The 26,979-nt window shown below is 51.9% G+C and overlaps 10 protein-coding genes across 10 annotated transcripts; 6 read left to right on the forward strand and 4 right to left on the reverse strand.

Moving 5' to 3' along the window:
* Positions 1-1,251: 1,251 nt before the first annotated feature.
* On the reverse strand, positions 1,252-2,842 carry UA08_02256 (hypothetical protein; the record flags this gene model as incomplete). The annotated part of the gene is made up of 2 exons (XM_020264278.1): positions 1,252-2,625; positions 2,690-2,842. 2 exons carry the CDS (start codon positions 2,840-2,842, stop codon positions 1,252-1,254), a joined length of 1,527 nt encoding a protein of 508 aa, XP_020122041.1.
* Positions 2,843-3,519: 677 nt separating this feature from the next.
* On the forward strand, positions 3,520-3,908 carry UA08_02257 (Plasma membrane proteolipid 3; the record flags this gene model as incomplete). The annotated part of the gene is made up of 3 exons (XM_020264279.1): positions 3,520-3,536; positions 3,684-3,818; positions 3,887-3,908. 3 exons carry the CDS (start codon positions 3,520-3,522, stop codon positions 3,906-3,908), a joined length of 174 nt encoding a protein of 57 aa, XP_020122208.1.
* Positions 3,909-4,786: 878 nt separating this feature from the next.
* UA08_02258 (hypothetical protein) lies at positions 4,787-7,476 on the forward strand (the record flags this gene model as incomplete). The annotated part of the gene is made up of 4 exons (XM_020264280.1): positions 4,787-4,870; positions 5,098-5,221; positions 5,334-5,515; positions 5,632-7,476. 4 exons carry the CDS (start codon positions 4,787-4,789, stop codon positions 7,474-7,476), a joined length of 2,235 nt encoding a protein of 744 aa, XP_020122209.1.
* A 588-nt stretch (positions 7,477-8,064) lies between these two features.
* UA08_02259 (hypothetical protein) lies at positions 8,065-15,692 on the reverse strand (the record flags this gene model as incomplete). The annotated part of the gene is made up of 6 exons (XM_020264281.1): positions 8,065-8,940; positions 9,044-9,352; positions 9,417-10,273; positions 10,339-12,526; positions 12,570-15,133; positions 15,191-15,692. 6 exons carry the CDS (start codon positions 15,690-15,692, stop codon positions 8,065-8,067), a joined length of 7,296 nt encoding a protein of 2,431 aa, XP_020122036.1.
* Positions 15,693-16,194: 502 nt separating this feature from the next.
* Positions 16,195-17,112, forward strand: UA08_02260 (hypothetical protein; the record flags this gene model as incomplete). The annotated part of the gene is made up of 1 exon (XM_020264283.1): positions 16,195-17,112. The coding sequence occupies one exon, from the start codon at positions 16,195-16,197 to the stop codon at positions 17,110-17,112; it is 918 nt and encodes a 305-aa protein (XP_020122037.1).
* A 298-nt stretch (positions 17,113-17,410) lies between these two features.
* Positions 17,411-17,944, reverse strand: UA08_02261 (hypothetical protein; the record flags this gene model as incomplete). Its single annotated transcript, XM_020264284.1, has 1 exon — positions 17,411-17,944. The coding sequence occupies one exon, from the start codon at positions 17,942-17,944 to the stop codon at positions 17,411-17,413; it is 534 nt and encodes a 177-aa protein (XP_020122492.1).
* Positions 17,945-19,040: 1,096 nt separating this feature from the next.
* UA08_02262 (hypothetical protein) lies at positions 19,041-19,990 on the reverse strand (the record flags this gene model as incomplete). The annotated part of the gene is made up of 4 exons (XM_020264285.1): positions 19,041-19,215; positions 19,294-19,344; positions 19,413-19,893; positions 19,948-19,990. The coding sequence occupies 4 exons, from the start codon at positions 19,988-19,990 to the stop codon at positions 19,041-19,043; spliced, it is 750 nt and encodes a 249-aa protein (XP_020122491.1).
* Positions 19,991-20,514: 524 nt separating this feature from the next.
* UA08_02263 (hypothetical protein) lies at positions 20,515-22,113 on the forward strand (the record flags this gene model as incomplete). Its single annotated transcript, XM_020264286.1, has 3 exons — positions 20,515-21,177; positions 21,217-21,625; positions 21,683-22,113. 3 exons carry the CDS (start codon positions 20,515-20,517, stop codon positions 22,111-22,113), a joined length of 1,503 nt encoding a protein of 500 aa, XP_020122490.1.
* A 1,267-nt stretch (positions 22,114-23,380) lies between these two features.
* UA08_02264 (hypothetical protein) lies at positions 23,381-24,061 on the forward strand (the record flags this gene model as incomplete). Its single annotated transcript, XM_020264287.1, has 1 exon — positions 23,381-24,061. The coding sequence occupies one exon, from the start codon at positions 23,381-23,383 to the stop codon at positions 24,059-24,061; it is 681 nt and encodes a 226-aa protein (XP_020122489.1).
* Positions 24,062-24,727: 666 nt separating this feature from the next.
* UA08_02265 (hypothetical protein) lies at positions 24,728-26,306 on the forward strand (the record flags this gene model as incomplete). The annotated part of the gene is made up of 2 exons (XM_020264288.1): positions 24,728-24,808; positions 24,882-26,306. 2 exons carry the CDS (start codon positions 24,728-24,730, stop codon positions 26,304-26,306), a joined length of 1,506 nt encoding a protein of 501 aa, XP_020122496.1.
* Between the last annotated feature and the right edge of the window lie 673 nt (positions 26,307-26,979).

Consider the following 26,979-nt stretch of genomic DNA (forward strand, 5'->3'; position numbering starts at 1 on the left):
TGGTTTATAATAAACGTAGAGGTAACGTTACACAGGATATTAGTATTAAGATCTAAATATAGCAACGCGTTCTGGCCGCCCAAAAAGAGAAAGTAAACCAGTTCCAATATTCTGCATATATCACGTGATTCTGCTGACTTGGCAGTCTTGATTTGTTGTTTTAATCCTACATCAACTTTTATTTCTCGGAGAAATTGCCAGTAAATTAATGAGATCATGCGTCTTGTTCTCTAATTTTAGAGTGCTCTTCTCTTATGTTACCTAGGTACAGTGTTGTGTGTAGTAATGAACTGGGACCTTCACAACGCTTCATCCGTGAATGAACGAGGGCTTTTACGTATATCCACCGAGGTACTTCCTGGGCTAGAGTTGAGATGTACGATTATTTATAAGAGCGGCTATACCTTTGTACGGTTTTGGTGCAGTGTCGTCAAAGCTTTGGGATGACAAGGATATTCTAGGTTTCCTTCCGGAAATACGGTCCGATATATATATATATATCAGCGATATTTGCATACGCTCACCTATCCATGGATAACTTCAGTGGCGCTCTCCTAGCCGAGTACTGAACAAAACTTCATGTTTATCCTTGACAGTACCCGACTCGTTCTACGTGGGTGTATAACTAAGAACACAGCTTCCACGAGCCCAATGAAGCGCATGCACGGGCGTCCTTTGCACGGCGGACGAATTGAGTATTCTTCAGCGAGGGCGTCAATATCCATGCATATAAAATGCCTCTCCTCTCAGTCGCCAGTCTAGTACAAGGTTAGCAGAACAAAACCTGGCACGTAGTCCTTACAATGAGTCCTGCGCACCAATATCAACACCCGCTTCTTCCGCGCGGCTGAGCTGCTGTACTAGATGCTGCACGTTGCTCGGCCAGAGCAGATGTGGAAGGAGGTTGAATAATTACATGAACATATCGTGCAACAAAAATAAAAGAGAAAGCGACAAAAATATTGGACTTGCTGGGAATCGAACCCAGGACCACTCCCATGCTAAGGGAGTATTATACCACTAAACCACAAGCCCACTTGTTGCTGATGTGGCGGTGAATTCGATTTATCCACTCCGAGTTAAAGAGGCCGAGGATGATTCGTGATTGGCCGAGGACTCCCATATGAACAGAATTATTATGTATTAGATGTAGCATTTGTTATATATGACCTTGGCCAATAAATTATGATAAATCATGTTATACACACACACGTTATAAGTTGATTTTGTAGGTAGAACAAGTTATTCCTATCACTCAACTAGCAACTCTACACGCGATCCCGGTACCGATATCTTGGTCGAGATATTCTCGTGTGAATAGCTTATTGCTGACTCGGAAATGGCGCCAAAGTGATTGGGAATTATGGTTACATCCTCGCCCCTAGACGCAGCAGCACTCGATCCCACAGTCTCTGTTTCAAGGGGAGCTTCAACACCAAAAGAGTATGAAAGATTAGCCGCTGCTTGGTTCACAACCTCCGCACTGCCGAGCGAGTCCGAAGCCACAAAGAATTGAATATAATCCCCCGGCGATGCCACCTGCGATAGTGACGCCATGTTTTCCTCGAGTCCTTTGCCCTCAGAGGCATCACGATAAGCACTCATTTCTGCTAGACTAGCATTTGTAGTCTGAGCTTGGAATAGCTCACCCAATGAAACACTACGGGGTCTGCGGTGTTGACCCTCGAAAGTAATCTCCGGATCCAGTGATAGCAAGCCTTGCTTCTTGCCCCAGCCCCCGCCTCCACTGACTACACGATGGATCTTGCTTCCGGATAGAATCGATTCCTGAAAGTCGCGCCGAGTGCGGGCCTTTGTAGTTAAATCTGTTTTGGACGGTTCCACAAGTGCCCATACGGCTACTCGTTGATGCGGGATACCTAGTTCACTGACATAGCGGGGGAGCTCTTTCTCCAGTTCAGACGAGGCAGGAATACCCGTGTTCATGTCGTCTTCACCAATCGCGGACTTTGATACTTGTCGGAGTATATTGCCCATGCTTGAGACAACCCGTCGGCGCTGAGTCACAGGATATAAGGGAGTCTTGATGGAGCAGTGTGCTTTGGTAGCTAGAGGTGTGACAAAGCAAGTCGATAATTCTCGACACTCGTCAAGACTGTACGTGTTTGAGGATCTATCCCGAGTCCATCGCATGCCCAACAAAGTCTTATCCCTCCCATTGCGAAAGACGGTTTGGGCAAGGCGTAAACCGACCTCGTGAGACAGTTGCGAGTCAGTTCCATTCTTGAAAGCACTTTTTGCTTCCACGAAAAAAGATGGCTCCTCGGCAATGCTGCTTCGCAGACGTGTAGGCGGCGCAATCGAGGCAGTTACGCACGAGCTATCAGCGAGCAGCAGCGATATGCCTTCGGCGCCTAATAAAGTATTGTTCTTGCCCCGCGGTGTCGAGATTCTGTCGACCACCGCCGCAACTGTATGGACGACGTCGGGAGCATTGCTGGGATAGATCTTATTGAACAATGGAGTCGCCCATTCTGCAAGCAGCGGGCTTGCTGGCTCGATCCATGGCGTGAATTCAGGTGACGCGAAGAGGATAGGTACAACGGCTGACTGTTCTGATGGGGGACGAAGATGCGCGTAGGCTGCAATGATATCCTTAGGAGTCTATTACCATCAGACAACTAGCCAGCTAGAGTAACAAGAAGAGAGGGGATAAGTCTTTGCATACCACGCTATGAGGATCCCGGGCAACCCAAGTCAGCGCCTGGCATTGCTTGGCTCCATTGCGAGAGCTGAAATCGCGGACAGCCCGCCTCGGTAGGCACCGCAATGAACCGAATCCCACCACAGAGCCTGGGACACACCCGAGTGATTTGGTCATGGAAGCATTGGTGCCTGCGGCGCGGTCAAAGAAGGATTCGAGGCAGTGTCAAAGATCATAATTATCAGATGCGCGGCTGCCAAGCCGGTGGTGCTATGGGGGTGGGTCGGCCAGAGACTTATTAATAGCAGCAGCAGCAGCAGCAGCTTAGTTAAGGTAACAAAAGACACTGCAATTCACCGTCGTTGCAGAGTCTGAGGGTAGTTACATACTCTCATAAGCGCTAAATAGGTGGTCGCTCGCCAAGTAGAATGCTGGTCGAGCCACGATATCTGCACTGCTGTGACTGCACAGCCTGGAGATCAGGAATCAGCGCATTCAGCCAAGCCATGATAGTTACCTGTCATCTTCTGTAGCAAGATTCCAGCACGTGTTGCCAGGAAAACGTCGTCTTGACGCAAAAGGAAAGCAGCAGCAGCAGCAGCAAAAAGGGTTGGCCGGCCTTGGCAGCCAATCATGGCGCAGTTAGCTCGCGCCTCAAGTGTGGCGCCGATGACGTCTGGCCGTGACTTCCGCTACTACTTAAGCCAGCCTTCCTCGCTCCGTCTTCCCGTCCGTCGTCATACTACTTGCTTGCTTCGTTGATTCCTCCTGCACAGCTGCCACAGCTCAAGAAACACCCCAAAACAGGCCAAGTCGAGCACTGCTGAGATTTCTCCTACCTTCACCTTGCCAAAATGCCTTTCACTGCATCGTAAGTCCAGCCAATCCATCGATTTCGCTGCCGAGTTCCGGCAGGAGTACCCCCTTTTACATCACCACCACCGTCTCCATCAGCTGCGCCTGTGCCAGCGTCATCGCCATCGCCGTGACCATGCTAACCACAGCTCGCCTGTCGCAGTGATATCTGCAAGATCATCCTTGCCATCATCCTACCGCCTCTGGGTGTCTTCCTCGAGCGCGGATGCGGTGCTGACCTGCTCATCAACATCTGCTTGACAATCCTGGGTTACATTCCTGGTATCATCCACGCTCTGTATGTCGTCCCCACTCCGCTGCCACAAAAAACGTGGGGCTCTCGTGCTGACTCGCTGCGCTTTCCAGGTATATCATCTTCAAGTATTAAACGACCGAATGGCCCAAAAAAACAGTCCTGACTCCTGCCCAGGCGGGGGCGCCGCTCGCTGGCTGCCTGCCGCTGATTAATCAAAAATTAATGCGGGTGCAGGGCTCTCTCAACAAATTATTCAGTTCATAATTTACCACCACATCTGCCTAGCCGCCTCCGGCTAGCCTGACTCCCCGGGTCGTCTTGGCGTGATTTCGCGGCGATAAACCTGCTTTTCTTTTGTGTCTCTTCTCTTCTAGTCTTGATGATACCAGTTTTGTTTCATGTTCGCAATGAGCCTTCTGCCTCACGCTATTACTAGTGGATTTTGTTTTGTGGGTAGCCTTCTTGAGCCTCGGAGCTGGCCGTCTCTGGACTACATGGCCTTCAGCTATTGTTAGATTCCTATTTTTCCTCGAAAAGACTACAACAACTAGAACTGTCTGCAAGATTCTCTTCCACAATTCCGAAACGTCCTACGTATGTTCGAGTACGCAGCAGTAGATCCGTTTACATCATGTCGCAGATCATCCTTCTTCCATGCGCTTTCTCTGGTGTGTTTCGGATTGGCGCTGTGATCGGGCAGCTCCGGCTTTGCCATGCAATGGATACGGCAAATCTGATTCTGCGACTACCTCGTAGTAGTAGGCTTTTGGAAAAGCACAACGTAGTACGTTCACAGCGTCTAGAGACGCGAGCAAACCGCGGGCTGTGGTTGGCCAACGTTTGCATTTGGCGCTAGCCCCGCAGTCACATGACTATCCATCTCGCGCCTCCTATTGGGTCTCACGAAGCGCCGAGGGAGCGCCTGCCTTAGACCTCGTCGACGCTCTCTTTGCCTCACAACCAACCATCTCCTACGCGCCCGCCTCGCTGCGTGCCTGTATGGCTGCATCATGTCATACCGTTTCATGATGGAAGGCCTCGCTGTGTTTGACTCGCTCGGGTCACGGCCCCTGGCGCGTACCACTGGTCGCCGGGTATGTGCCCAATGGCAGCGACAACGGCAGTTTCTGATGAGAAGAAATCAAGGAGTCACATAGGTCATGCTGTTTCACGTCTCATGTTTGCTTTGGGGATTCCTTCTTTATCTTGCGCTTCATCCCGCTCATTTACTACTTCTCATTCTCTCATTTCATAGAGCTACAATATTAATACATGCATTTTTGTTTCTCACTGCTTTGACCTGGCTTTGTTTATCCTCCAGCGAGCTGTCGAGCGCAAGAGAGAATCCGATCTTTCTCTCCAACAGCTAGGGCTATACTACTATGTCTCATTCTATACTAATCTATTCCCTCGGGTAGCAGCTACTCCTCACCAGACCGAGCAGTGTGAGTCATTTCGAGTGTTTTCTTTCAGCTGGACAAGTTGATATTGACTTGCACCCGCCCATGTTTTATATTCCAGCAGTATGCTAGAATCATGCCAACAATGGAGAAGCAGTGTCTTCATCGTTGCTTCAATCTTCCTCGGACTCGCCCGATTCTCAGTTGCCGAGTGCGACTCGTCTTCAAGCGCTCGAAGCGTCAACGGTTCCGTTCCATCGTGTGCGCTGGATTGCGTTTGGCACTTCATCGACACGCAGTATACTAGCGGAGCTTGCTGTGATGGGACCAGTCTCAGTTGTCTGTGCCAAACAAACACCACCAGTGGACTGACTCTTGGTGAAGGGTCGTTAGGCTGCACCGTGGGGTCCTGCTCGTCTTCGATAATTACAGAAACTAGCACCGACGTGTACCAGATATGCAGTGGCATCTCCGGGGCACTCCCTGAAACGCACACGGCAATTACAGCCACGAGATTGTCAGTGGTTACGGAGACGTCCTACCCAGCTTCTGCTACGGCGTCTGTATCCAGTACCGTGGTGTCCATACTACCATCTAGTAATACTATTGGTGCTTCGCCGATCAGCAGTGCTACGCTCACCACCAGCACGGATGGTACAATTCTGTCTTCTACCGCAACGACTACAATCCCAGCAATCACTAGCATCCCCGCTACCATCACGACCTCTGCTGCTTCGACGGCGACCACATCTGCCGCATCGTCTTCGCATACCTCAGCTTCACTCAGCTCCTCCGACGTGATTGGCGTGTCTGTGGCTTCTGGTGTATCGGCCATATTCTTGGTTGGGGTTTCAATATTTTTCTGCACAAGGAGACTCAGACGTAGAAGACAGAATAAGGAAAGCAAGGAAATTTTCGAGATTGGAGGCCAGATGAGCGAACCTCCGGATTTCACTGCCGCAGCTTTACGTGGATCACTAGCAGGTGGGCCGAATGTCCCAGGCATCGGCTCTACCTTTAACCAATTCCCATCGCAACCAATGCCTCGTCAAGGGTCCACGGCAATTCTCACGCAGCCCGGGAAAATTGCCAAAACTCAAGAAATTGGACCATCACCGAAGACAGAATATGGTGGCTCTCCACAGAGTCAGGTCTCGCAGCATACGGTATCTCATCTGCTCCCCGCGGGCACAGCCAGCGGAATCGTCCCTGAACCATTAAGACTTAACCGTCAACCTCTTATACGCCCACAAAGTGAAGCGACAGTATTCGATGAAGAAGAGCAGCGCCCAGGGAGTATTTTTGGACCACCACTTGTCAAAGCACAGTCTCTTGATGCACGCAGCACGCCAGATAGTAAGCAGGATCAGGGAGGTCCTGTGCGAGGCATGGGGCTTCCGCCTGATCCTCGCCCTCGCCGACAAGATCAAATGTCATTTGGACCGTCAGGCTACCCATACAAGTGGGAAAAGAGCGCTGCTTCGATACCGACTGCATCTCAAAATGATAATTCAAATAATGGGCACCCTGCTCTTAGTAAGAGGCTGTCGCCTCAAGGAGCTTCCCGCACGTCGCCCGTGCAACCTGGCAATGGAAATACCACGTTGCAGAGAAATTTCTCCCGACTTGGAAGACAGACTAACACACCTCGCTCCGCTGAAGCATCAACGGATACCAGCCACAAAACCATCGAAGCAGAGGATGAGTGGACAGAAAAGAACAAACTTTCAATCCCACCACAGCTGACGACGGTTCAGGACAGGACGCCAGCGAATGAAGTTTCTGTGGCATCGCAATCATCACCCGTGCGATACCCGGCCATGCCTCGCTCTGCGGCGATTGTGCCGGCTTCAAAAGTTACACGCAGATCTCAAAAAGCCGAGCTCTATACTGAAAACACGCAGATCGACACGTCTATGGACGGACAAGCCGGTGTTTTGAACCGTACTGCTGCTGCCGCCGATGAGTCGCGCGTAGCGGAAACTCATGGCCGGAACACAACCTTCTTCATCGACTCGTCATCTAGGTCTCGGTCGAGCAGCCCAAGCAGTCTCCTAGCGAAGAGACGCGGCGAGACGGTGGCTGACGAGATGGAAAACCAGTTCCGCAGCGGAGTGCATCCAAAATACCCAGCAGTTTCTGGTGCAGACAAAGGACGAGAGAGAAGGAAGCCCGTTAGAGGTGCAGAAAGCTCTGAAGCCCTTGGCAAAACGCCTCGATCTGGGATTCCGTCCTCCCCGCACGCGCATAGCATTACGCCGACAAGACGAGGTGAAGATCTTTATTTGAGAGTTGATTAATAACCTGCCAGACAGCGCACCCCTTTTGTGTCTCTCTTTTTCTTTTCCTTTGCCATTCTTGTATAAATAGTAACTTTATCCCATCCCTGATCTGATTATGAATGATTGTACACAACAAGATTAACTATACGATATATGTATCTAGATTGTCGATCCTTTTGTTTTTTTCTTTCCTTTCCCCTGTCTGTACCAACAGTGGATGGTGTGATTGATACTGGAGTTTGGTTATACTGTACCTTTTCTTTTCTTTACTTGTTTTTTCTTTTCGCTCTATATTTCCCAGCTGTCTTATCAACAACTCTTATATATCAACCTGTCTATGGCAATAAACTCCTTTGATAATGTAAGTTATACCATAATTTGATCAAAAACTTCATCAGGACAGGAATCAAAGTAACACAGCTTGTTGTTAGTGGCCAGGCGCTCATCCGATACGTTTAGGATACGGACGCAACGCGGTCGAAAGCGCGGCATTGTACCGTGATACGAATTTTCACTACGCTTGACAGCTGATAAGGGAGATGTCATTGTACAATTGCAATTATTTCCCCCTCTGGAGGAGGCACGGAAAAATCTATATATACTTTTCTAATGCTCCGGAGTGAGAAGTTTCGCAAGAATCTTTTCACAGAAAGATGTCAACGAGGCAGCGTTCATGATGTCTAGAGTCGTTACAAGGCAGCCTAGCTCGGTCCTCACCCAGTTGCGGACTTCGACAGCGGCCAGCGAGTCGGTTCCGTACACACTAATCGGCCGCCCTGGATCCATGGGCTCAGAAAGGCGCAGTACACGCATGAAGCACCCATTAACCACGTCCACAGTTGCCTTCAGCCTGGCGGCTGGATCCGCAGATTCGGTGCGCAGCAAGAGGAAAAGAGCCTGCACGTCGGTGTTCGCATTGTCATCGCCGGCTGAACTAGACGCGAGTTCTTGGGATTCACGCTGGCCGGTGAACAGAGGCGAGAAGCGCGCATCCGTCTTCAGAACCGAGTCGTCAGGTTGCGGGGCGGTTAGACCTGTGATCATGGGGGAATGCTTGAGCTCGCGTGCGGCTGCAAGGCCCAATGTATTCTGCTTCTTTCGCTGCTGCAGTAGCGCGAAGTACAGAATCTTGCGTAACTGGCCCTCGTTCAGTCCCTTATACATGCGCGAATCGGTTGAATTCTGGAGTTTGGCGCTCTCGGCGATGACACCGGCGTCCTCGCTGATACCCAGGTCGATGGAACAAGCCGGCTGGCCACGAGACTGACGCCAGGCGGCAAAAGCGTCCAGGAAGACGTTACCGGCGGCGTAGTTGGCCTGAGCAACGTGGCCGATAATACCAGAGAGCGAAGACAAGAGTGTGAATGAATCGAGGTTTAGACCGAGAGACTCGGCGGCCTCGTGCAAGTTCCATGTTCCCCGAATCTTACATTGGAGAGCCTCATGGTACTCGGCAAGGGTCATCGATTCAAAGGGTCGATCCTACGAATACTTGCTCAGCAAGTTTATTCCACTGGAGGATGGCAGCGATTCTTTTCTGTGGTGATGGCAGTGGAAAAGGAAGGGAGAAACGATCCAAACTTACCCGAAGAACCATGGCACCCTGGATGATGCCAACTATGGGCACCGCTGTCTGTTGCATATCCTTTTTGACATCTGTCGCAATTGTCACATCCGCCGTAAGAAGGTCGATGTGAGCCCCGAGTGCGTTAATCTGCTTGATCACATACCTGGACTTTTCGTCCGCGTACCCACTGCGTGACATGACGGCGAGATGCTTCGCTCCTTGCTGGGCCAAGTAGATGGCCAGAGATCCGCAGAGACCACGGAGACTGCTGACTATGAGATAGCAGCCATCAGCGCGGAGACCGAGATTTTCCGGCGCTCGTCGAATCTACGAAGTCAGCCAAAAAAAAAGGAAAAATACTATATCGGGGTTTGTGGCAGGGCGAACTTACCGGCACCTCAACTTTTGGTTTCGGCCCATCTTGTGATAGCACAACCTTTCCAATGTGTGTTCCTGGCCGCAGGAAACGGAAAGCGGCAGGTATATCGGTCCACGAAAACTTGTGAATGGGCGTGATTGGTTTGATGAAACCGCCATTGATGAGCTCAAACAGCTTAGACATGAGGCGAGAAACAAGGGCATCGGACGCCTTCTCAGGAGATAGATCGACCGCTCTGAATGAGCTGTTGCGGTCAAATGGAGCCATTGGTAGATTGTTCCGGTCCAGGACGTCCCTTTTACCAAGCTCGACCATGATGCCACCATCGGCCAAGATGCGGAAAGACTCGTCAAGCATATCCCCAACCAGCGAATTGAGAACCACGTCCATGCCCTTGCCATTGGTAGCTGCCAAGACCTGGTCGCCAAATTCCGTGTTGCGTGAGTTGAAGATGCGGTCATCCGCAAGGCCAAAGGCTGATTTGAGGAACTCTCTCTTCTCGGGCGTTCCCACCGTGACAAACACTTCTGCACCGACATACTGGGCGAGCTGGATAGCGGCGATTCCCACGCCACCGGCGGCCGAGTGTATGAGGACGCTCTTTCCAGCCGACAAGTTGCCGTGGTCGAGAAGGGAGTGGATGCCTGTGAGGTAGACAATTGGCAGAGTGGCCGCTTCCTCGAAAGTCATGTCATCCGGGATGCGGTGTACACGTGCAGGCGTCGTCTGGGTTCGGTTTGCGAATGATCCTTTTCCAAATACAACGACACGCTCTCCAACCGATAGCCCCGATACACCTGGCGAAACCTTGGTGACCACCCCTGCCGCTTCGTGACCCAGTGCAGTCTCATCACCGGGAATGATGCCCACTATAGTATACGATATTAGACTTCTTCTACTTGAAAGAAACAAAAAAGAATGGAGCTGAACCTACTGGTAACGACTACATCCTTGTAGTTCAGTCCGGCTGCATAGATCTCAACCTCTACCATGCCATCAGACAGAGGGATAGGCTCTGCGTCCACCTCGCCAAAGTGCACGGCATCCAAGTTTCCCAACCGTTCGCAACGCAACTGCACGAGGGTCTCGCATGCATGCAAATCTGCCATCTCGGTCCTCCTGGCGCTTGGCTCATCATTTTGCCGCGTTGTCAAGTCCGAGTCAGTGTATACACGGCTGATGGAAATGACACCGCCACGCTCTACAAAGTCATAATCGGTGGCAGCGCGCGAATCAACGGCCTTTTTGGATATTATGTCCTGCACCTTTTTGAGGCAGGCCGAAATGGCGTCAATGGTGGCGTTTCCACTGGTGTTCTCAACGTCAAGCGTGAAAAGAGGGATCTGCTCCTCAGAGCGAATCGTGCTGAGGAATCCCACAATGGCGGCTCGTGTAGGATCAGATGTTCTGCTGGTGATCCAGAGGAGTGGGCATTGAGCCTTGATGAGATGCTTCAGAAGCTCCCATTGTCTGTCATTGAGACCGTCCATGATGGAGGAGAAGAGCTCGTCCAGGACAACTACGACTGATGCATTTGAGGAGATTTCTTGGAGGGGGTTGGGGTGAGCCTTGATGGGCCATTGCTTGGCTGCGAGAGCATCTAGAACCTCAGTCATCTCCTTAGAGCAGGATTCCTGAGAGGCCGTGTCAAGAAGACTGATGTGGGCGACGGGTGCTTGCGGTGTTCCATTGACTGCCTTGGTCTCCTTTTCCACTCGGCAGATGCACACATCACCGTTCAGTGCTATCATTTTTCCAAGTTGGCTTAGCGCAGTCTCAGAAAGCCCGCTGGCTACGATGAATCCACCCTCCTTCACCGAGGTAACGATGCTCTGAAGCGTAGCGTCTACTTCGACTGTTTCTTCCTTTCCGGCATTGACGATTGCGAGATCGATACTGTCGGGTTCGGCGACTACCGCTGGTTTAGATATATCCATGACTAGGTGGAACTGCGGACGGGGAACGCGCGAGCTCAGAAGTTCCTGGGCGCTGAGCAATGTTTTGGGATCACGGACGGCAAAGTGGTACTTTGAGCATCCGCTCCGGACGGGGTTTTCGACCTCACCCCCGCCCTGCGCCATCCAGAGATTTGAGCCATCGAGTGGGCTCAGGTTCATTTCCAAGACACTAAGTCCAGGCTTCTTGTGTGCTATTAGATCGATAACCTGCTGTGTGGTCTTGGAAGCCAACCAGCTGTTAACCAACGACGGTTCAGCCTGCATGAGCATATCCACATCGGCGTCCCAAGCAACGCGCATGAATTGATGAGGCCTTTTCTCCTCATCGCTCGTCTCCATTTCGGCCGATGCTAGGCCCTTCATCTGGAACAGCAAGGCGCCATCCTCAGGATCATATAGCTCCACATTTGTGGCATAATTGCGTGCGTTTTCGGCACTTCCAACACCTATGAAGTTTGCAGATGCATAGGCGATGCCCTCGGTAGGAACCCGCTTTTTTCGGACACTCCCAGACTCGATGACGATGCTGTCTATGGTCTTGGGCACCAGGACTGGATCCCCAGACTGCGGCAGATGACCCTTCCACAAGGATGGCGTTGCTGCTTGGAAGCATCCATCTATGACCGCGGGGTGCAATGGGTAGGAGGATTGGCCCTTGGGGTGGGACGGAGGAGGCTCGAGGTTGATGGCTGATCGACTCTGGCGTTGACCCATTGTAGACTCGACCATCAGGTGTTTCTGGAAGGATGGGCCGAAATTGTATCCCATCTCGGCCAAGGTCTTGTACCAGATGCGAGCGCTCGTGGCAAGTTCCAAGGGCGCCACGGTTTTGAACGTGTCTTGATAATCCGTCTCAACGCACACCAGCCCCGTGCTATGTACGAAGTCGACATCCACCCCGTCTTGAACCGAGCACATCTGGTACTCATACCAGGACCGGGTTGATCCTCCTTTGACCGGCGTGAGTGCTAACGTGACCCTAGTTTCCTTGTCTTCTGCCAGGACCAGGGCACGAAGCAGTCTCACATCGCGTAGTCGGAAGCGGTAGTGACTAGGCGCCTGTTTTTTCCATTTGGTAATCATGGCCGTCTGATATACGGCCTCTACAGCCATGGCCACATAACCAGCAGCCTTACCAAAGAACGTAGAGTTAGCAATTTCTTCCTTCGTATAAAAACAATATAGGAAAAGTCTCGTAGAAACCTACTGGGAATACCACATCGCTGCCCAGCTTGTGGTCTCGCAGCCACGGCAAATTGGCCAGCTTGAGGACGCTCTTGAAAATAGGGGCATGCCATCCTACGGAGCTCATCTTGGAACCGATCAGATCGTGGTTGATGAACTCTTTAAATCGCCAGTCCCTACTCGCGCGCGTCTCATGCCAGTAGCGTGTTGAATGGTTCCATGCATAGTTGGGCAGGTCGATTACGACCTTAGCACTCTGGCGATCTACGCGATTGACTCGTTCCAGACTGACCTGTTGATCGCCTGCTAGGAACAGTCGGCCTGCTGCTTCGTACATCGAGAGTGTTGGTTCGAGATTGCGTTTGAGTGCCGAAACATACTGGCTATCCTTCCCCAGGCTCTTCTGGATCTGTGCAATGGGACCAGACAGAGCATTGCTGGGGCCGAGCTCAATCAAAAACGTGGCCTTGGTGTGAGTAAGTACTTCTGATGTGGCAGATGCAAATTGTACTGGTGAGACCATGTTCTTTTTCCAGTACGCCGCGTCGAGACCTACATCTGGGTCTACGACTTTGCTCGTCACAGAGCTGAACATGCGCACTGCCTTTGTTTTCTCGGACTGGTTTGACTTGTTGGCCATGATGCCATCGCGCAGCAACATGTCCTCGTATATGTCACCAATCTCTGCCATGTAATCGGAGTGGTACGCAAGGTCTACAAGAAGCATTCTGGCGAAATGGCCGTCTTGCTTCAGCCGGACACACAGCTTCTCGAGCGCCGATACAGTGCCTGACATGGTCAAGCTGTCTGGACTATTGTAGCAGGCAATCTGAATCTTGCCCTCTTCATGTCTGAGATACTTGTCGATGGTCTGCGCACCGACACCCACAGCAAGCATGCCCAAGGGCTCGGCCGGTGCGGCCGCCTTTTGGGAAGCCTGGCCACGATAATAAGCTATCCTGATAGCATCAGACGAGGTGATGAGACCGGCAGCAAAAGCAGCCGCGATTTCACCCGATGAGTGGCCGACGACTGCCTCCGGACGGATACCCCAATCATCCAAGACCTGAAGGAGCGCAATCTGCAGAGCCGTCACTAGAGGCTGGGAGAATTCAGGCTGGCGCAGCGCCTCGGCACTGCGAGTAGCAGTCAATTCCTCCAGGAGGGACCACTTAGGTGGATCGTCTAGGCCCTGAAGGACACTGTCCAGATCTTGAATGGTGCTTTTGGCTAGCGGGAAGGTCTTGACCAAATCGGCGCCCATGGTAGACCACTGTGCACCCTGGCCGGTGAAGACGAAGGCGATGCGAGGAGCAGATGATGCCCGTTTGCCATGGATGAGTGTTTCCTGGTTGATAGTCTGGGAGCTCGAGCGCACCATGGCAAAGGCTCCGTAATAGTGCCTGCTCCTCCTTTCCGAGAGCGTGTAAGCCAGGTCACCGAGATCGATAGATACCATGGGATTCTGCAAGTGTGCGTTCAAGGCCTTGACGTAGTTCTGCAGTGAAGATTGATCGTTGGCCGAGAAAACTAGCAATGTCGGCGGAGTGTCTGCCTTTGTCTCTCCATTTTGATTATAATCTCCTTCTTCGTCGTCGTCCTCGTCGTCAAAAAAGTCCGTCGTCAACTGCTTGTAGGAAGAAACATGGCGTGATAGAGAACGAGCGTCGTTTTCCACTACAGCATGGGCATTGGCACCGCCAAACCCAAACGAATTCACACTCGCTCTTCGAACGTTGTCTGTGCCTGTCACCGGCCAGGGTAAGGAGATCCTGCTGGCTTTGACATTCAAGTTCTTCCAGTCGATGTTTGGGTTCGGGACAAAGAAGGTTGGTGTTCCGGGGATGACAGCCTTCTCTAGGGCCATGGTGGCTTTCAGGAGACCCGAGAGACCCGCCGCAGGCTCCGAATGCCCAATGTTGCTCTTGATAGATCCAATGATGAGTTCCTGGCCTGGCTTGCGGCCCTTGCCGAAGACAGACGCTGCGCCCTTGACCTCGATCGGGTCGCCGGCGAGCGTGCCTGTGCCGTGGCATTCGAGATACTGCGTCTTGACAAAGTCCTCTTCACCGATGCCTGCGTTCTTGAAAGCTTGCCTGGTAACGGCAGCCTGTGCGTCCTGACTGGGATTCGCGATACCGTTTGTGCGTCCTGACGCGTTGACGGCCGTGCCACGGATGATGGCACGAATTGGGTCGCCGTTGCGCACGGCATCGTCAAGCCTCTTGAGAAAGAAGCAGTTGACTCCTTCGGCCTTGACATATCCATCTGCCGATGCGTCAAAGCTCTTGGATTTCCCCGAGCCGGACTGCGTGACATGCATCATGCCCACCTCCTCGTTATGCTCTGGCGTAAGCCACAGGTTCGCTCCTCCAACGAGCATGGAGTCGGCTTGGAAGGTGTCGAGATAGCGGCAAGCTACGTCGAGCGAGACAAGGCCGGCCGAACATGCCGTGTCGACTGTCATACTCGGTCCATGCACGTTGAGGAAGTGACTGACTCGGTTGCTCAGCAGCGCGGTAGCCAGGCCGATGGTGATGGACTCGGCAGTGTCTTCTGGATCACGATGTTGTATGGCACCATAATCTGGAGTTGAAAATTAGCAACTGTAGTATAGTCTCTATTACGATGACTTTCGCCTACCTATGAAGTTTGTGCCGACGATGACGCCCGTGTTAGTGCCACTGAGGGCCTCAATGGGTATGCCGGCGTTTTCGAGACACTCGTAGGCCACCTCGAGCATCTGCCGCTGCTGCGGATCCATGGCGATACATTCAACGCGGCTGATATTGAAGAATTGACCGTCAAAGAGGGCCGGGTCCGTGTCTTCAATGAACATGCCACCGGGCGACTTCATGGTCCTTGGACGCCCCGGGTTTGCTTTGTCGTAGTGGCCGTCAAGAGAGAAGCGCGAGGGCGGCGGCTCGTTCCTGGCTACACCTCCTCGTTCGAGGAGATCCCAAAGCGCAGTGGGCGAGCTGCTGTGGCCTGGAAGCCGGCATCCCATGCCTACAACTGCGATGGGTGTCTGCTGGGGACGAAGAGGCTCGGGCTCGAATCTCTCATCACTAGAGCATTTTTCGCTGATGCTCGTCTCGAGAGGACTTGTATAGCTTCCCGACGAGGGGCTCGAACTGGAAAACATTGTTCGTCTAGGGGTCTATGTAAAAAGCCGGTCTCTGCTTGTATCAGATGGTGCGTACGTACGTGATACTCCTTGCCGTCTGTGGTTTGTCTATGGAAATTAGGTATTTAACAATGAAGCCGTGCATAAAGGTGCGTTCTTGCTGAAAAATAGGACTTCGCTGCCTTCCAGACTTGCCATAATATCGACATGTTTTATCTCGATATGCTTGAAGCTCAGCATATCCAAGCTGCGGCTTACGTGCATACGCATCGTACAGCTTACCTGCATAGCTGCATATTGACTTATGACTGACCGGCATCGCCCACTTGGTAACGACTTGATTACATGCATTCGGAGGGTCTATCATTTCGTGCTAATGGACATGCAAATAAGCCACAGGTTGGGGTCCTTCGTCCTGTGATTCAGTTGTACATCTACTAGGCATTCCGTCCAAGATGTGCTCACATACCCTACACCTACACCTACACGTACCAGAGCGGAGGGCACACCGGCAACAACCATGGCGAACAAGCAAGATGTCGAGTTCAAGACGATCGATGGGCTCACGCTCCGCGGATGGCTCTTCCCAGCGGCACAACGCGGTCCCGCCATCATCATGACCCCTGGGTTCAACCTCACCAAAGATATGATCATATTCGAGGCCGGACAGTACCTGAACGCAGCGGGCTTCACCGTCATGGGCTACGATCCAAGATGCGTTGGGACGAGCGACGGCACGCCGCGCAACGACATTCAGCCCATGAAGAACGTCGAGGACTACCACGATGCGCTCACCTTTCTCAAGGTGCACAAGGCAGACCTCGTCGACCCGACCCGTATCGCGTACTGGGGCTACTCATTCAGCGGCGCAGTGGCCCTTTGCGCGGCGGCGCTCGACAAGCGCGCCAAAGCCGTCGTGGCCGTGTCAACTCTCACCACCTGGGAGTTCTCCAAGTGGCGCCAGGTGCTGGCCAAGGCCATGAAAGACCGCGAGTCGCAGCTGGCGGGCAACCAGGGCATTTACCTGCCCATGCTGACCGAGGCTGGTGAGCAGCCCGCTGGCTTCGGCACTGGCTACGAGAAGGAGGACGTCCTCGGCATTATCAAGCGCCATGCCTCGATCGAGCCCAGCTTCGTGACGCGCACTACGCTGCAGACCTACTATAACATGGCCGCCTTCCGCCCGATGGCGCTCATGCCATTTGTGAATCCCACGCCGGCTTTGGTCATGACGGGCGAGAACGATGAAATCTCGCCGCCGGAGCTGCAGAAGAAGCTGATCTACGACGTGTTCCAGGGGCCCAAGGAGTTTGTGACCATACCCAATAGAGCGCATATGGACGTATTGACTGGAGATGGGTCGATGGAGACTTTCAGTATCCAGGCCGACTTTCTGCACCGCGCCATGGGTACAGCAGGGAAAGTAATTGCTACGTAGAGCGTCTCCATCTTCTTGAAAAGAATCTCACACAGTTGCCTGTTATTCTACTTTGATAATGTCTCAATCTAGTGCACTCCTCCTCGTGAGGCCTTATGGATGTAGATTAATGGCAACGTTGAGGGAAATCAAGTACCTGCGTACTATGGATGAACTTGAATTTTAAGATACATGTTCTCTATTTCGACCTCAGCACCTTACGAAATGCCTAGCCAAATTGTAACAACCTCTCTTCAGACACTTCGATCAGGATGATTCCCTCGTATTCTTCTTGCCTTCTTTTTGTGCGCGTTCCCAATCACTCTCGGTGCAACTTGTCGTAGTCGGATTTCTTGAGTGCGATTGCAGATTTAGGGTATTGAGCGTCCGGAAGTGACTGTTTCCACAGATGAATAGCATCCTTGCAAGTTTTCTTCATTTGGTCGGCGATTTCCTTACGCTGCCGACTGTGGTAACGACATCGAAGAGTCAAGTCGCCTAACTTGTTCGCAGATCCGATCACTTCCTGTGGCGCCTTGTGGACCAGAGACTTCCATTCGCTGGAACTCACGCCATATATGGCCTCAAATCCTTCTCTTGCAGCGCTGAGCATGTCGCTGTACCTGTCGTGGCGTCGTATCCAGTCCAGGGCCTTTAGATCCACCTTGATGTCTGCGCCGTGAATACGAGCATTTCTCTCCTCTCGCTTATCGTCGTGCTTAGAGGATTGTGGGCTTTCTTTCACGAGCTCATTGATGCGGTTTAGGAACCGTTCTCCCCCAAGACTTTCCACTCTGTGTTTCATGTCGTTCAACATCTGTAAGAGGATGATGCCTTCTTCGTTGCCGATCATTTTGTCATCCGCTGATACGTTCAAGTGTTGTTTTTCAACGATTCTCTTTGCTTGCTTTCTCATCTGATTTGTTGTTTGACCCTTCGGGCGATCCATGGCCGTAGCGTTGGTATTTATACCCGTTAATCAAGCTGTCCAAGTGTCCAAAATGCTTCAGGAATCTCCCTGTCTCGGAACATAAAACGTACCCTTGCCATCATTTCCTTGGTGTGCCGCACTCTGTTGGGCGAATGTCGTCGTCGTCAGACTCATCTCTTTCAAGCGTTGCGCTTTCTGCTTGTTTCTCTCCTTGATTTGGGTTGTGACGAGAATAGCCCTAAAGAATTAATCGATTTTAGGCCTGACAATTTGTTTCCGAAGCGCTCCAGGGGCAATGATGACCGGTTGAAGGTATTCAGATGTGTCTTGAGTGGCTTTATACACATAGCTCCCATACATAGGTACTCAGTAGCATTATGCAACACAAAGGTGATCTCTAAGAAAGCTCTTTCTTTCTGCAGAAGCCTTTCAGACTCTCTTGGTCCGCATCCATTGACTGCCTGAAACAGAAAGATGTTTGAGCCCTGGTTCTCTTTCGTCTCCGCATTTGTAGATGCATTGCTGGCCACGGCCCAATCCAAGTTGCAACCACACCAAAAGCATCTTCCAATAGTTCGACTCAACCCTGGACCAAGATATCTTCCAGCTCTGTACATTGCCGTAAGGCGTTATTGTGGTAAGAATGAGCCATCAAGGACCATATAGACGTCATGATGGGACACAGGAGATGGCAAAGGATGTCCGTATAGGCGAGGCCATTGACAATTCGCCCTAGTACATAGACAGTAGACATATTTGTTCAAGCTAGGATTTGAGGATTGGGAGCCCTGTCATTGCTATCCTGCCTGGTAGACGAGTGTACGTTTAGTTGAGTGACGAGGCGTTACAGTTCTTCTCCGCAAAATAGTCTTTTGTCTGCGACTACACTAAAGCTTTCTACGTCCTAGCGGTTGAAATTTGCAGTAAACCTTGAAGAATTGTAATTATAGCGCGATTCTTGAGGCTATTCTCACCGCCTTGTGCGGAGATATTACGCGGTCTAACTGCTGGTCAAACTCTACCAGAGATACTCTTCGCCGGTGATAATGTCAAGAAGCTTTCCAGACGTCTTCTCTCGAGTTGCCGAGTCAATGACCTCTAGGAGCTTGGTGGCGCTCTCCTCCGGCGTGGTGGGAGGCATATCCAACCCTATAGCATTTGCTGCCGCGATACCCATGTCTGTCGCAACAAAGCTATCGAGGGATTAGTATTCGCTGCGCTCGGACTGTACATCGTGAAAAAAAAAAAAAAAAAGAAAAATATTGACGTACCCCGGGTGAACGGCAAAGGCAACGAGAGACTCTACCGAGGTGTGGATAGCCCTAAAGATGCCCAGTCAGTCAAAGCGGCTTTCCTCCCCCATTTGAGTCATTCAATGGTCTTGACTTACGCCGTGAACCAGTTTTGAGCAGCTTTGGACATGCCATAGGGGCTGATGTTGTAGTAGAAATCGGCAGCCTGGCCAACGGAACCGGCGCGGCTTGTGACCGAAATCCACTTGGGCGTGCTCGACTTGCGAAGCAACGCGTTCACTGCCTGGAAGAGCACGACAGAGGCGACGGCGTTGACGCTGTAGGTATCAACCAGGACCTTGGGGTCGACAGCCTCGAAGGGCACGGGAGTTGGCGAAACGCCGGCACAGGAGATGACAATATCAATGTGGTCGATGCCCGCGGCTTCGATGTCCTCGACGGCCTTCTTCGGATCGGTCCAGGACGTGTTCTCGATGGTGACCAGCAGCAGTTGCGTGCCTTCTGCCGTGGGCAAGGCTTTCAGCGCCTGGGCCTGTGGAGCGCTGACATCGCGAACACTGCCGATAATGGTGTGGTTGGGCCGCGAGAGGTACGCAGCAGCTGCCGCATATCCAATGCCTGGCTGGAGCTGTCAGAATCTGCAATGAGCAAGCGCTTCGCACAAGGACGCACCTCTGCCAACGCCGGTGATGAGCACAACGGTCGACGACGCCATTGCACGTTGCGTGGTCTCTCTGTGTGTGAGTGTGTGAGTGTGAGTGTGAGTTTGTGTGGCTGGCTGACTGTGAGTATGCTGAGTATGGCTGAGTATGACGGGGCGTATGTAACTGCGAGGTTATACAAGTTTATAGCACGAGCGCAGTCACATGTCTGCCGCTGGATTTATAAGCAGCGTGGACAAAGAAAGAGCCAGCGTTGATGCCGCAGAATGCAGGCTGCACACCCGCCAATGAGTGTCTGCGCTGCACATAATCGTGCGCTGCTTACCTGCATGCGTCTGTGGCCAGTCGGTGATATGGAACTATCGCTCTCGGTGATCATCGCGACGCTGCCAGTCATGCATCTGCCAGTGAATCGAATTGTGGAACGAGGCAGGGCAGAGAAATACTCGGTCGTTCCCTGCCCTCGACAGCGCCGCACGGCGTGTTTGTTGTTCGCCTGCCACCTCATTGAGAGCAGATTTACAATACTACTAATTATAAATCCATTAAAACTCAGCCACAAGCCTACCTAGGTAGCATGGGTTCGATCTCTGCCACCCTGTGGGCGGCGGCGGTGCTGGCCGCGTCCATCTTATACGCCCTGGGCCTCGTTCTTCATCGCCTCTACCTCAGCCCCCTCGCCAAATTCCCAGGCCCCAAGCTGGCAGCTGCTACGCACTGGTATCAGAGGTATTTCGACCTTGTGGCCAAGCGGCACGGCGGCCAGTTTCTGTGGGAGATCAAGCGTATGCACGCGAAGTACGGCCCGATTGTGCGCATCACCCCTGACGAGCTGCACATCGACGACCCGGAGTACTGGCACGAGGTGTATTGCAACAGCACCTCGGCCGCGCCCATAGACAAGCAGGAAAAGCTGAGGTACCGCTTTGGCGTCCCCGATGCCATCTTCAGCACCCCGGCGGGCGAGCAGCACCGCCAGCGACGCCAGGCCATGGCCGTCTTCTTCTCCAAGCAACGCCTGCGCGCGGCCAACAGCCGGCTCAGCAGTCTCGTCGAGCACATCTCCCAGCGCCTGTCGACCGAATATGCCGGCACCGGCCGTGTGCTCAACGTTGGCGACATGTTCTCGTGCCTGGCCGTGGACATCGTCACGGAACTGGCCTTTCACCGTTGCACCAACTGCTCGGTCGCCCCCGATTTCAAGGCTCCCCTGGTAGGCGTCACTGCCAATACGCTCTGGGTGAGTCACTGGAATGTGCACTTTAGATTCTTGTTCCAGTGGATAGACTGGCTGCCAACCGGCGTAGTCACGGCCCTGATCCCGCTGTACAAGCCCATCTTGGAGCTCCGAGACAGCATCACTCAGCAGGTTGGCGAGATTCTCTCGGGTCTGGACAAGAGCGTGAAAGGTGCCGACTCCGTCATCTTCAACGACATCCTGTCATCGAATCTGCCACCCCACGAGCTCTCTTTCGATCGTCTGACCCAAGAAGCCATCGCCTTGACTACTGCGGGAATGGAGACTGTGAAATCCACCATGACGCTGGCTGTGTTCCACGTCCTGAATCAACCAGCGCTGCAAGCCCGTCTTGAAACCGAGCTCGCCGAGGCCATGCCGGACCCTAACGTGATACTCCCCTGGGTTGAGCTAGAAAAGCTTCCGTACCTGACAGCCGTGATTTACGAAAGTGAGTACTGCCTACACTGCAAGAGAGTCTATGTATGTATTTATGCTGACGAAACAGGCCTGCGACTTGCCTACGGGTCAGTCCAACGCAGCCCACGAATTAACCGCCTCCACGCCTGGCAATACGGCGACTGGGTGATCCCGCCCGGCACCGCAGTTGGCATGGACTCGTACCATATGCACTCCAACGCAGACATCTTCCCCGAACCATTCTCCTTCCGGCCGGAGCGGTGGCTCAACGATCCCAAGGGGCCAGACGGGCGTCAGCCTCTGACGAACTACCTTACTGCTTTTGGCGCGGGCTCGCGCATTTGCATCGCCATGCACCTGGCCTATATGGAGCTGTATGTAACTCTGGCTACCGTGTTTCGTCGCCACCGCTTTCAGTTGTTCGAGACGGATCAGAGCGATGTTGAGTTTGCGCTTGAGATGCTGGCGCCGATGCCGCACTGGGAGAGCAGGGGTGTCAGGGTGACGGTTGACAAGTGATACTACGTGTGAACTTGTAGATCAGTTCTCCGGGACTATCGATCTGAGAGTAATTATATCAGGTTAAAAAGGAACATAGTTGATTTTATTGCTTTCCTGCTCTGTCCTTGGACTTTATTGTGTTTTTACTGGATTCTGTTAAGGTAGTTGTCTCGATATCAAAGTATAGACGCCGACTGCGTGCAGGGGTGATATCGGCATATGTTTTTTGTCAAGAGATAGTGCTCCTCGATATGCTGTGATGGTATTTTGAGAGTTTGCAACATGTTGCAGGCCGAGAAGGGAATATAGCACTGTAGACCCACTTTCCAATCTGGGAAGAGTTTGCCCTAATTACCCCATGCAGGGCTTTTTAGCTATATATATTCCAGGCCCCATACTTGGGCGTGTATTTACATATACACTAAAATCCTAATTTTCCAGATCGCCGCTCATCGTATCTGGGAATATCAAGATCGTCCAGCTGAATGCTGGTCTTACCTTGGGGTGGCTTAACACGCTTGCTTGGAAATGTTACACCATAGCCGGCAACTCTTCAACCATATGCGCTGCAAAGATAAGCATCGCCCGGAGTGATGGACTGGCTGGGCTCGTAGGTAGGCAGTCGTCTAACAGAGTATGCACATCGTTGCAGAAACCCCCGCATATACATATTTCTTTTTTCTTTTTTTTTCCCACGACATCCGTGCCAATGATTTACCGGATCCTCAATAGCATCACACAATGCGGTGGGCCAATGAAGCAATTTCCGTGTTGATCGATAGAAGATGGAACTGAGAACAAAGGCGAGGGGGGCTTGTGTTGGGGGCTAGGATTTTGGTTCTTTTTTTGTCTTACTGTTGCCGGGGTCTTGCCCTATGATCGTTTGTTGGTATGTATGTATTATTATTAATCAATGCTCAACGACTGTAGGCATCTCGTTTATACACCGAGCATAAACCGGCACTTCCAAGGTTGTTCTTGCATAAGGGGCGAGAAAGCTATATATATCCAGTTCGTGTACGTATAGTTGCGAGATTAAGGGGAAAACACAAAGCCTCGTACCTAGGTAGCCTAGACCACTTTTTTCCTCGCTGATGGATTCCGAGCCGAGTTATCAAATGCAACCGGTACTTTCAACGCGCCGGAGGTTGCAAAACAGGGAGGCTCAGCGTAGATATCGAGGTGAGTACGAAGCTTCTACTTGACAGTTTATCTAAGTAAATGTGCTCACCATGTATCGTCTTTAGAGAAGGCTGCAAAGAAGAGGAAAAGCAGGGAAAACACGATGGATTGGACGTCCATGTCGCCTTGGGACCTGGGCTGGGATGATACAGTCATTGCGCCAGATTTGAACTGGGAGCAAGCTTGGACTATTGAGTCTTCTTCTCCTCATTCTTCCTCCTCTTCTTCTTTCTCTCCTCCAGATGCAACCCTGTCCAACAAAGATGCTCTGTTGATGCTGGATCTCGATATGATGAGCCCCCATGGTAGCACCACTGTACACACCCACACGCAGAACCAGCAGCACCTGGACATGCAGAATTCACCACCCTCTTCCTCACTCGTGGCTCTGTATCAGCCTTCCCTTACGAGGAACTTCTCCTATCATCATCACTCTGCGACTTCTGAGCAAGAACAACAAGCACCCTTAGAGCTAGCACAGACGCTGGAGCCATTGTTACATGTGGCCGTACGATCACGCAAAAGTACCATGGTATCCATGCTTCTCCAACACGGGGCGGCCGCAGTAGGTGATCAGAACAGCGACGGCGCCACCGCATTGCACGTTGCCACTGAGCTGGGAGACGAGGCTATTGTCTCCTTGTTACTGAGCTATGGGGCTGACAGCAGCGTACGCGATGTACGTGGCCAGGATGCTCTGCACCTTGCTGTTTCGGCTGGACATACGGCCATTGTCAAGCTAATGTTGGACAATTGTAAGATGACACACGAAGGGTCGTGTTGAACTATGTCTATATCTATATGAAGAGTAAATGTTATGTTGGTCAATGGTGTAATATTTACTTTCCTTTTTTTTTTTTTTTTTTTTTTTTTTTTTAATAAATCAAACACGGTACTATAAAGTGCTCTGTTTCTGTTAAATCAACCCTCGTTTCATTCACGGAGGATCTTTGATTATGCAACCGGTCGTGTTGTGCGACAAGTTTGTGCAGAAATTATACTCGATATATGACAGTAAAGATGTTCATGTAGTATCCCATTCTCGGCCTCGGAGGAGAAGATTCACCGAGAGACGATTTTGATCGCTCTGTAAGCCATATTGCGTATTCTGCGACCCTCGTGTGTGAATTCCATGACCAATGCATACCGTATACATACTCGCATGTGTTTGAAATCGAACGCATTTCGCCCCACGGAGTTTTTCTCGTGGGAAACTCGCATTATTTAGCGCTGGTGGCCTTGCAGCTGAGCCTGCTGGGGGCTGGACGTGGTTTACAAATCTTACAAATGGTAAAGCATATTTGTTTTCTGACAAGAGAATGAATAATAGCCGGCCTTCCGCATATATAAGTAGAATAAAACCATCAATTTTTGAGTAGACAAGTTCCAGGAAGGAATTAGAAGCAACAAATATTCTCTCCAATACAGCTCTGGATCGTCATCCACCAGAATGAGGGTTTCCAAATTCACGCTTGTCCTCGGCCTGGGAGGGCTCGTATTGACAGTTGAAGGCACTTACCAAAGTAGTACGGTATGTGTGTCCCAGCATATCGTCCCACCCCAAAGGTACCTACCTAATCGTTCATTAACATGCTGCATTCCAGTGTGCTGCTCTCGCAGCAGCCTTTCCAGGAGATGTGTTCTACCCCAACAGCACGGCCTACATCCAGGCCAACGACTACTGGTCGGTGCAACAAGAGGATGTGCATCCGCATTGCTTCGTGGCCCCCAGAGACACAGAAGGGGTATCAACAGCCATGAAGCTCCTGACATCGCGAAACGCATCCTTCACAGTCAAAAGCGGCGGCCACACTCCCTTTGCCGGTGGCTCCAACATTGCCAACGGCGTGACCATCGACCTAGTGCACCTGAACGGCATCAATATCTCGGATGATCGTCAGACCGTCTCCCTCGGCCCGGGCAACCGTTGGATAAACGTGACCGAAGTCCTCGACCCTCTCAATCTGGCCGTGGTGGGAGGACGCTCCGGCGCAGTTGGTGCAGCCGGGCTAATCCTCGGCGGTGGCATCTCATACTTCTCCGGTGAGAGGGGATGGGCCTGTGACAACGTGCGCAATTTCGAGGTCGTCGTCGCGTCGGGCGAGGTCGTCAATGCCTCACCCGAAGTAAACCCGGATTTGTACTGGGCACTGCGCGGTGGCGGCGGCTCGAATTTCGGCATCGTGACCCGTTTCGACCTGGAATCCTTCGAGCAGGGAGACCTCTGGTCGAATGAGTTGACCTTCCCAGGCGCGTTGAACGCGACCCTGCTCTCGCTTTTCCAGAATCTCACCATCAATGGCATGCCCAGCGATCCGGCAGCGCACTCGTACCTTTCCATATACTACGAAGCATCGCTGGGGGAATACATCGTGAATACGAGTTTCTATCATGCCGGGCCCCCTCCGCCAGCGGCAAGCATGCCTGCAGTCTTCGAGCCCTTCCAGTCCGTCCCAGATGCGATTTCCAACACGACGTTGGTAGCCAACATCTCGACGCATTTGGGCGATGTGCCCATCCCCTACGGCTTTCGGCAGACGTGGTGGAACACCGCCATCTCGGCTACGTCGCTGGATCTACTTACTGAAATCGTGTCTCTCTTCGAAGCCCGCAATGCGCCGTTGCTGGCAGCATCGAACGGGAGCTCGACTACCCCGTTCCTGCTCTTCCAGGCTCTGCCACTGAACATACTCACGCAGATGCAGAAGAATGGCGGGAACGCGCTGGGACTGAAGCCTTCGGATGGGCCGTTGCTGGTAGTGTCGATCCCCACGACATGGGAGGATCCGCGGCTGGATGCGCGTATCGAGAGTAGTTCGCGAGAGCTGATTGCTCAGATCGAGCGTCTGGCGAAACAGAGCAACCTGGATAATGGGTATGTGTACATGAACTATGCGAGTAGCACGCAGCAGGTGCAGAAGCAGTACGGCGAGGATAACCTGCGCAGACTGGAGGAGATTGCCAGGAAATGGGATCCGCAGGGAAAGCTGGCGCGGTTGTGGCCGGGCTATTTTAAGCTTGACGTGTAGAATTATATCTACTCAGGGTGTAGGATACGACGACGAGAGTAGGGGATGTTTTGATTTACACTGGAGCTAAGAAAGAGATGGTATAGCTATAGCATAGAGAATAGAGTCTTGTTCGTCTTAGTAACTGTTAGTTGTAGTATAACCTCATCCAACCAAGGACGAGCACTCCCAATCTTGGAAGCGCAGTGAGTTGGAGTACGTTTTCGTTTTCGTACTTCGGTGTATGGCCATGCAAGCTTCTGATTTGTATGTGATGGTGGACCTCGGGGCAGTGGAATATCCTAAACAATGACATCATAAGGGGCCTTGACTGGATTTATAAAATTAAGAATTGACTACCGCATAGATGTAAGACATACAACTAAGCCGCAAGCCACCTGCAACCACGGCCCTATTTACGATTTGTTTATCGAACTTCAAGCGTGTCTGTTTTGGTCAGTTAGGGCTAGACTGCCTATTTGGGCTGACCTCGACGGGTGGATGGCGGATGGCCATGCGAGCCTACTACCTAGGAACTCGGAACGACGGAGTCAAATACAATGACGTGTCTAATCAGAAGCAACTGCTGCTGCTAGGTTAATAGCTCAATAGTTCCGAATTAATAATGTGGGATAAGCACTAGTTAACTAACTAGGCATGCTTCCCTATGGCAGGCGTGAATGATGTCGATTCG

Source organism: Talaromyces atroroseus (genome assembly GCF_001907595.1).
Source record: "Talaromyces atroroseus strain IBT 11181 chromosome Unknown scaffold_2, whole genome shotgun sequence".
NCBI lineage: Eukaryota > Fungi > Ascomycota > Eurotiomycetes > Eurotiales > Trichocomaceae > Talaromyces > Talaromyces atroroseus.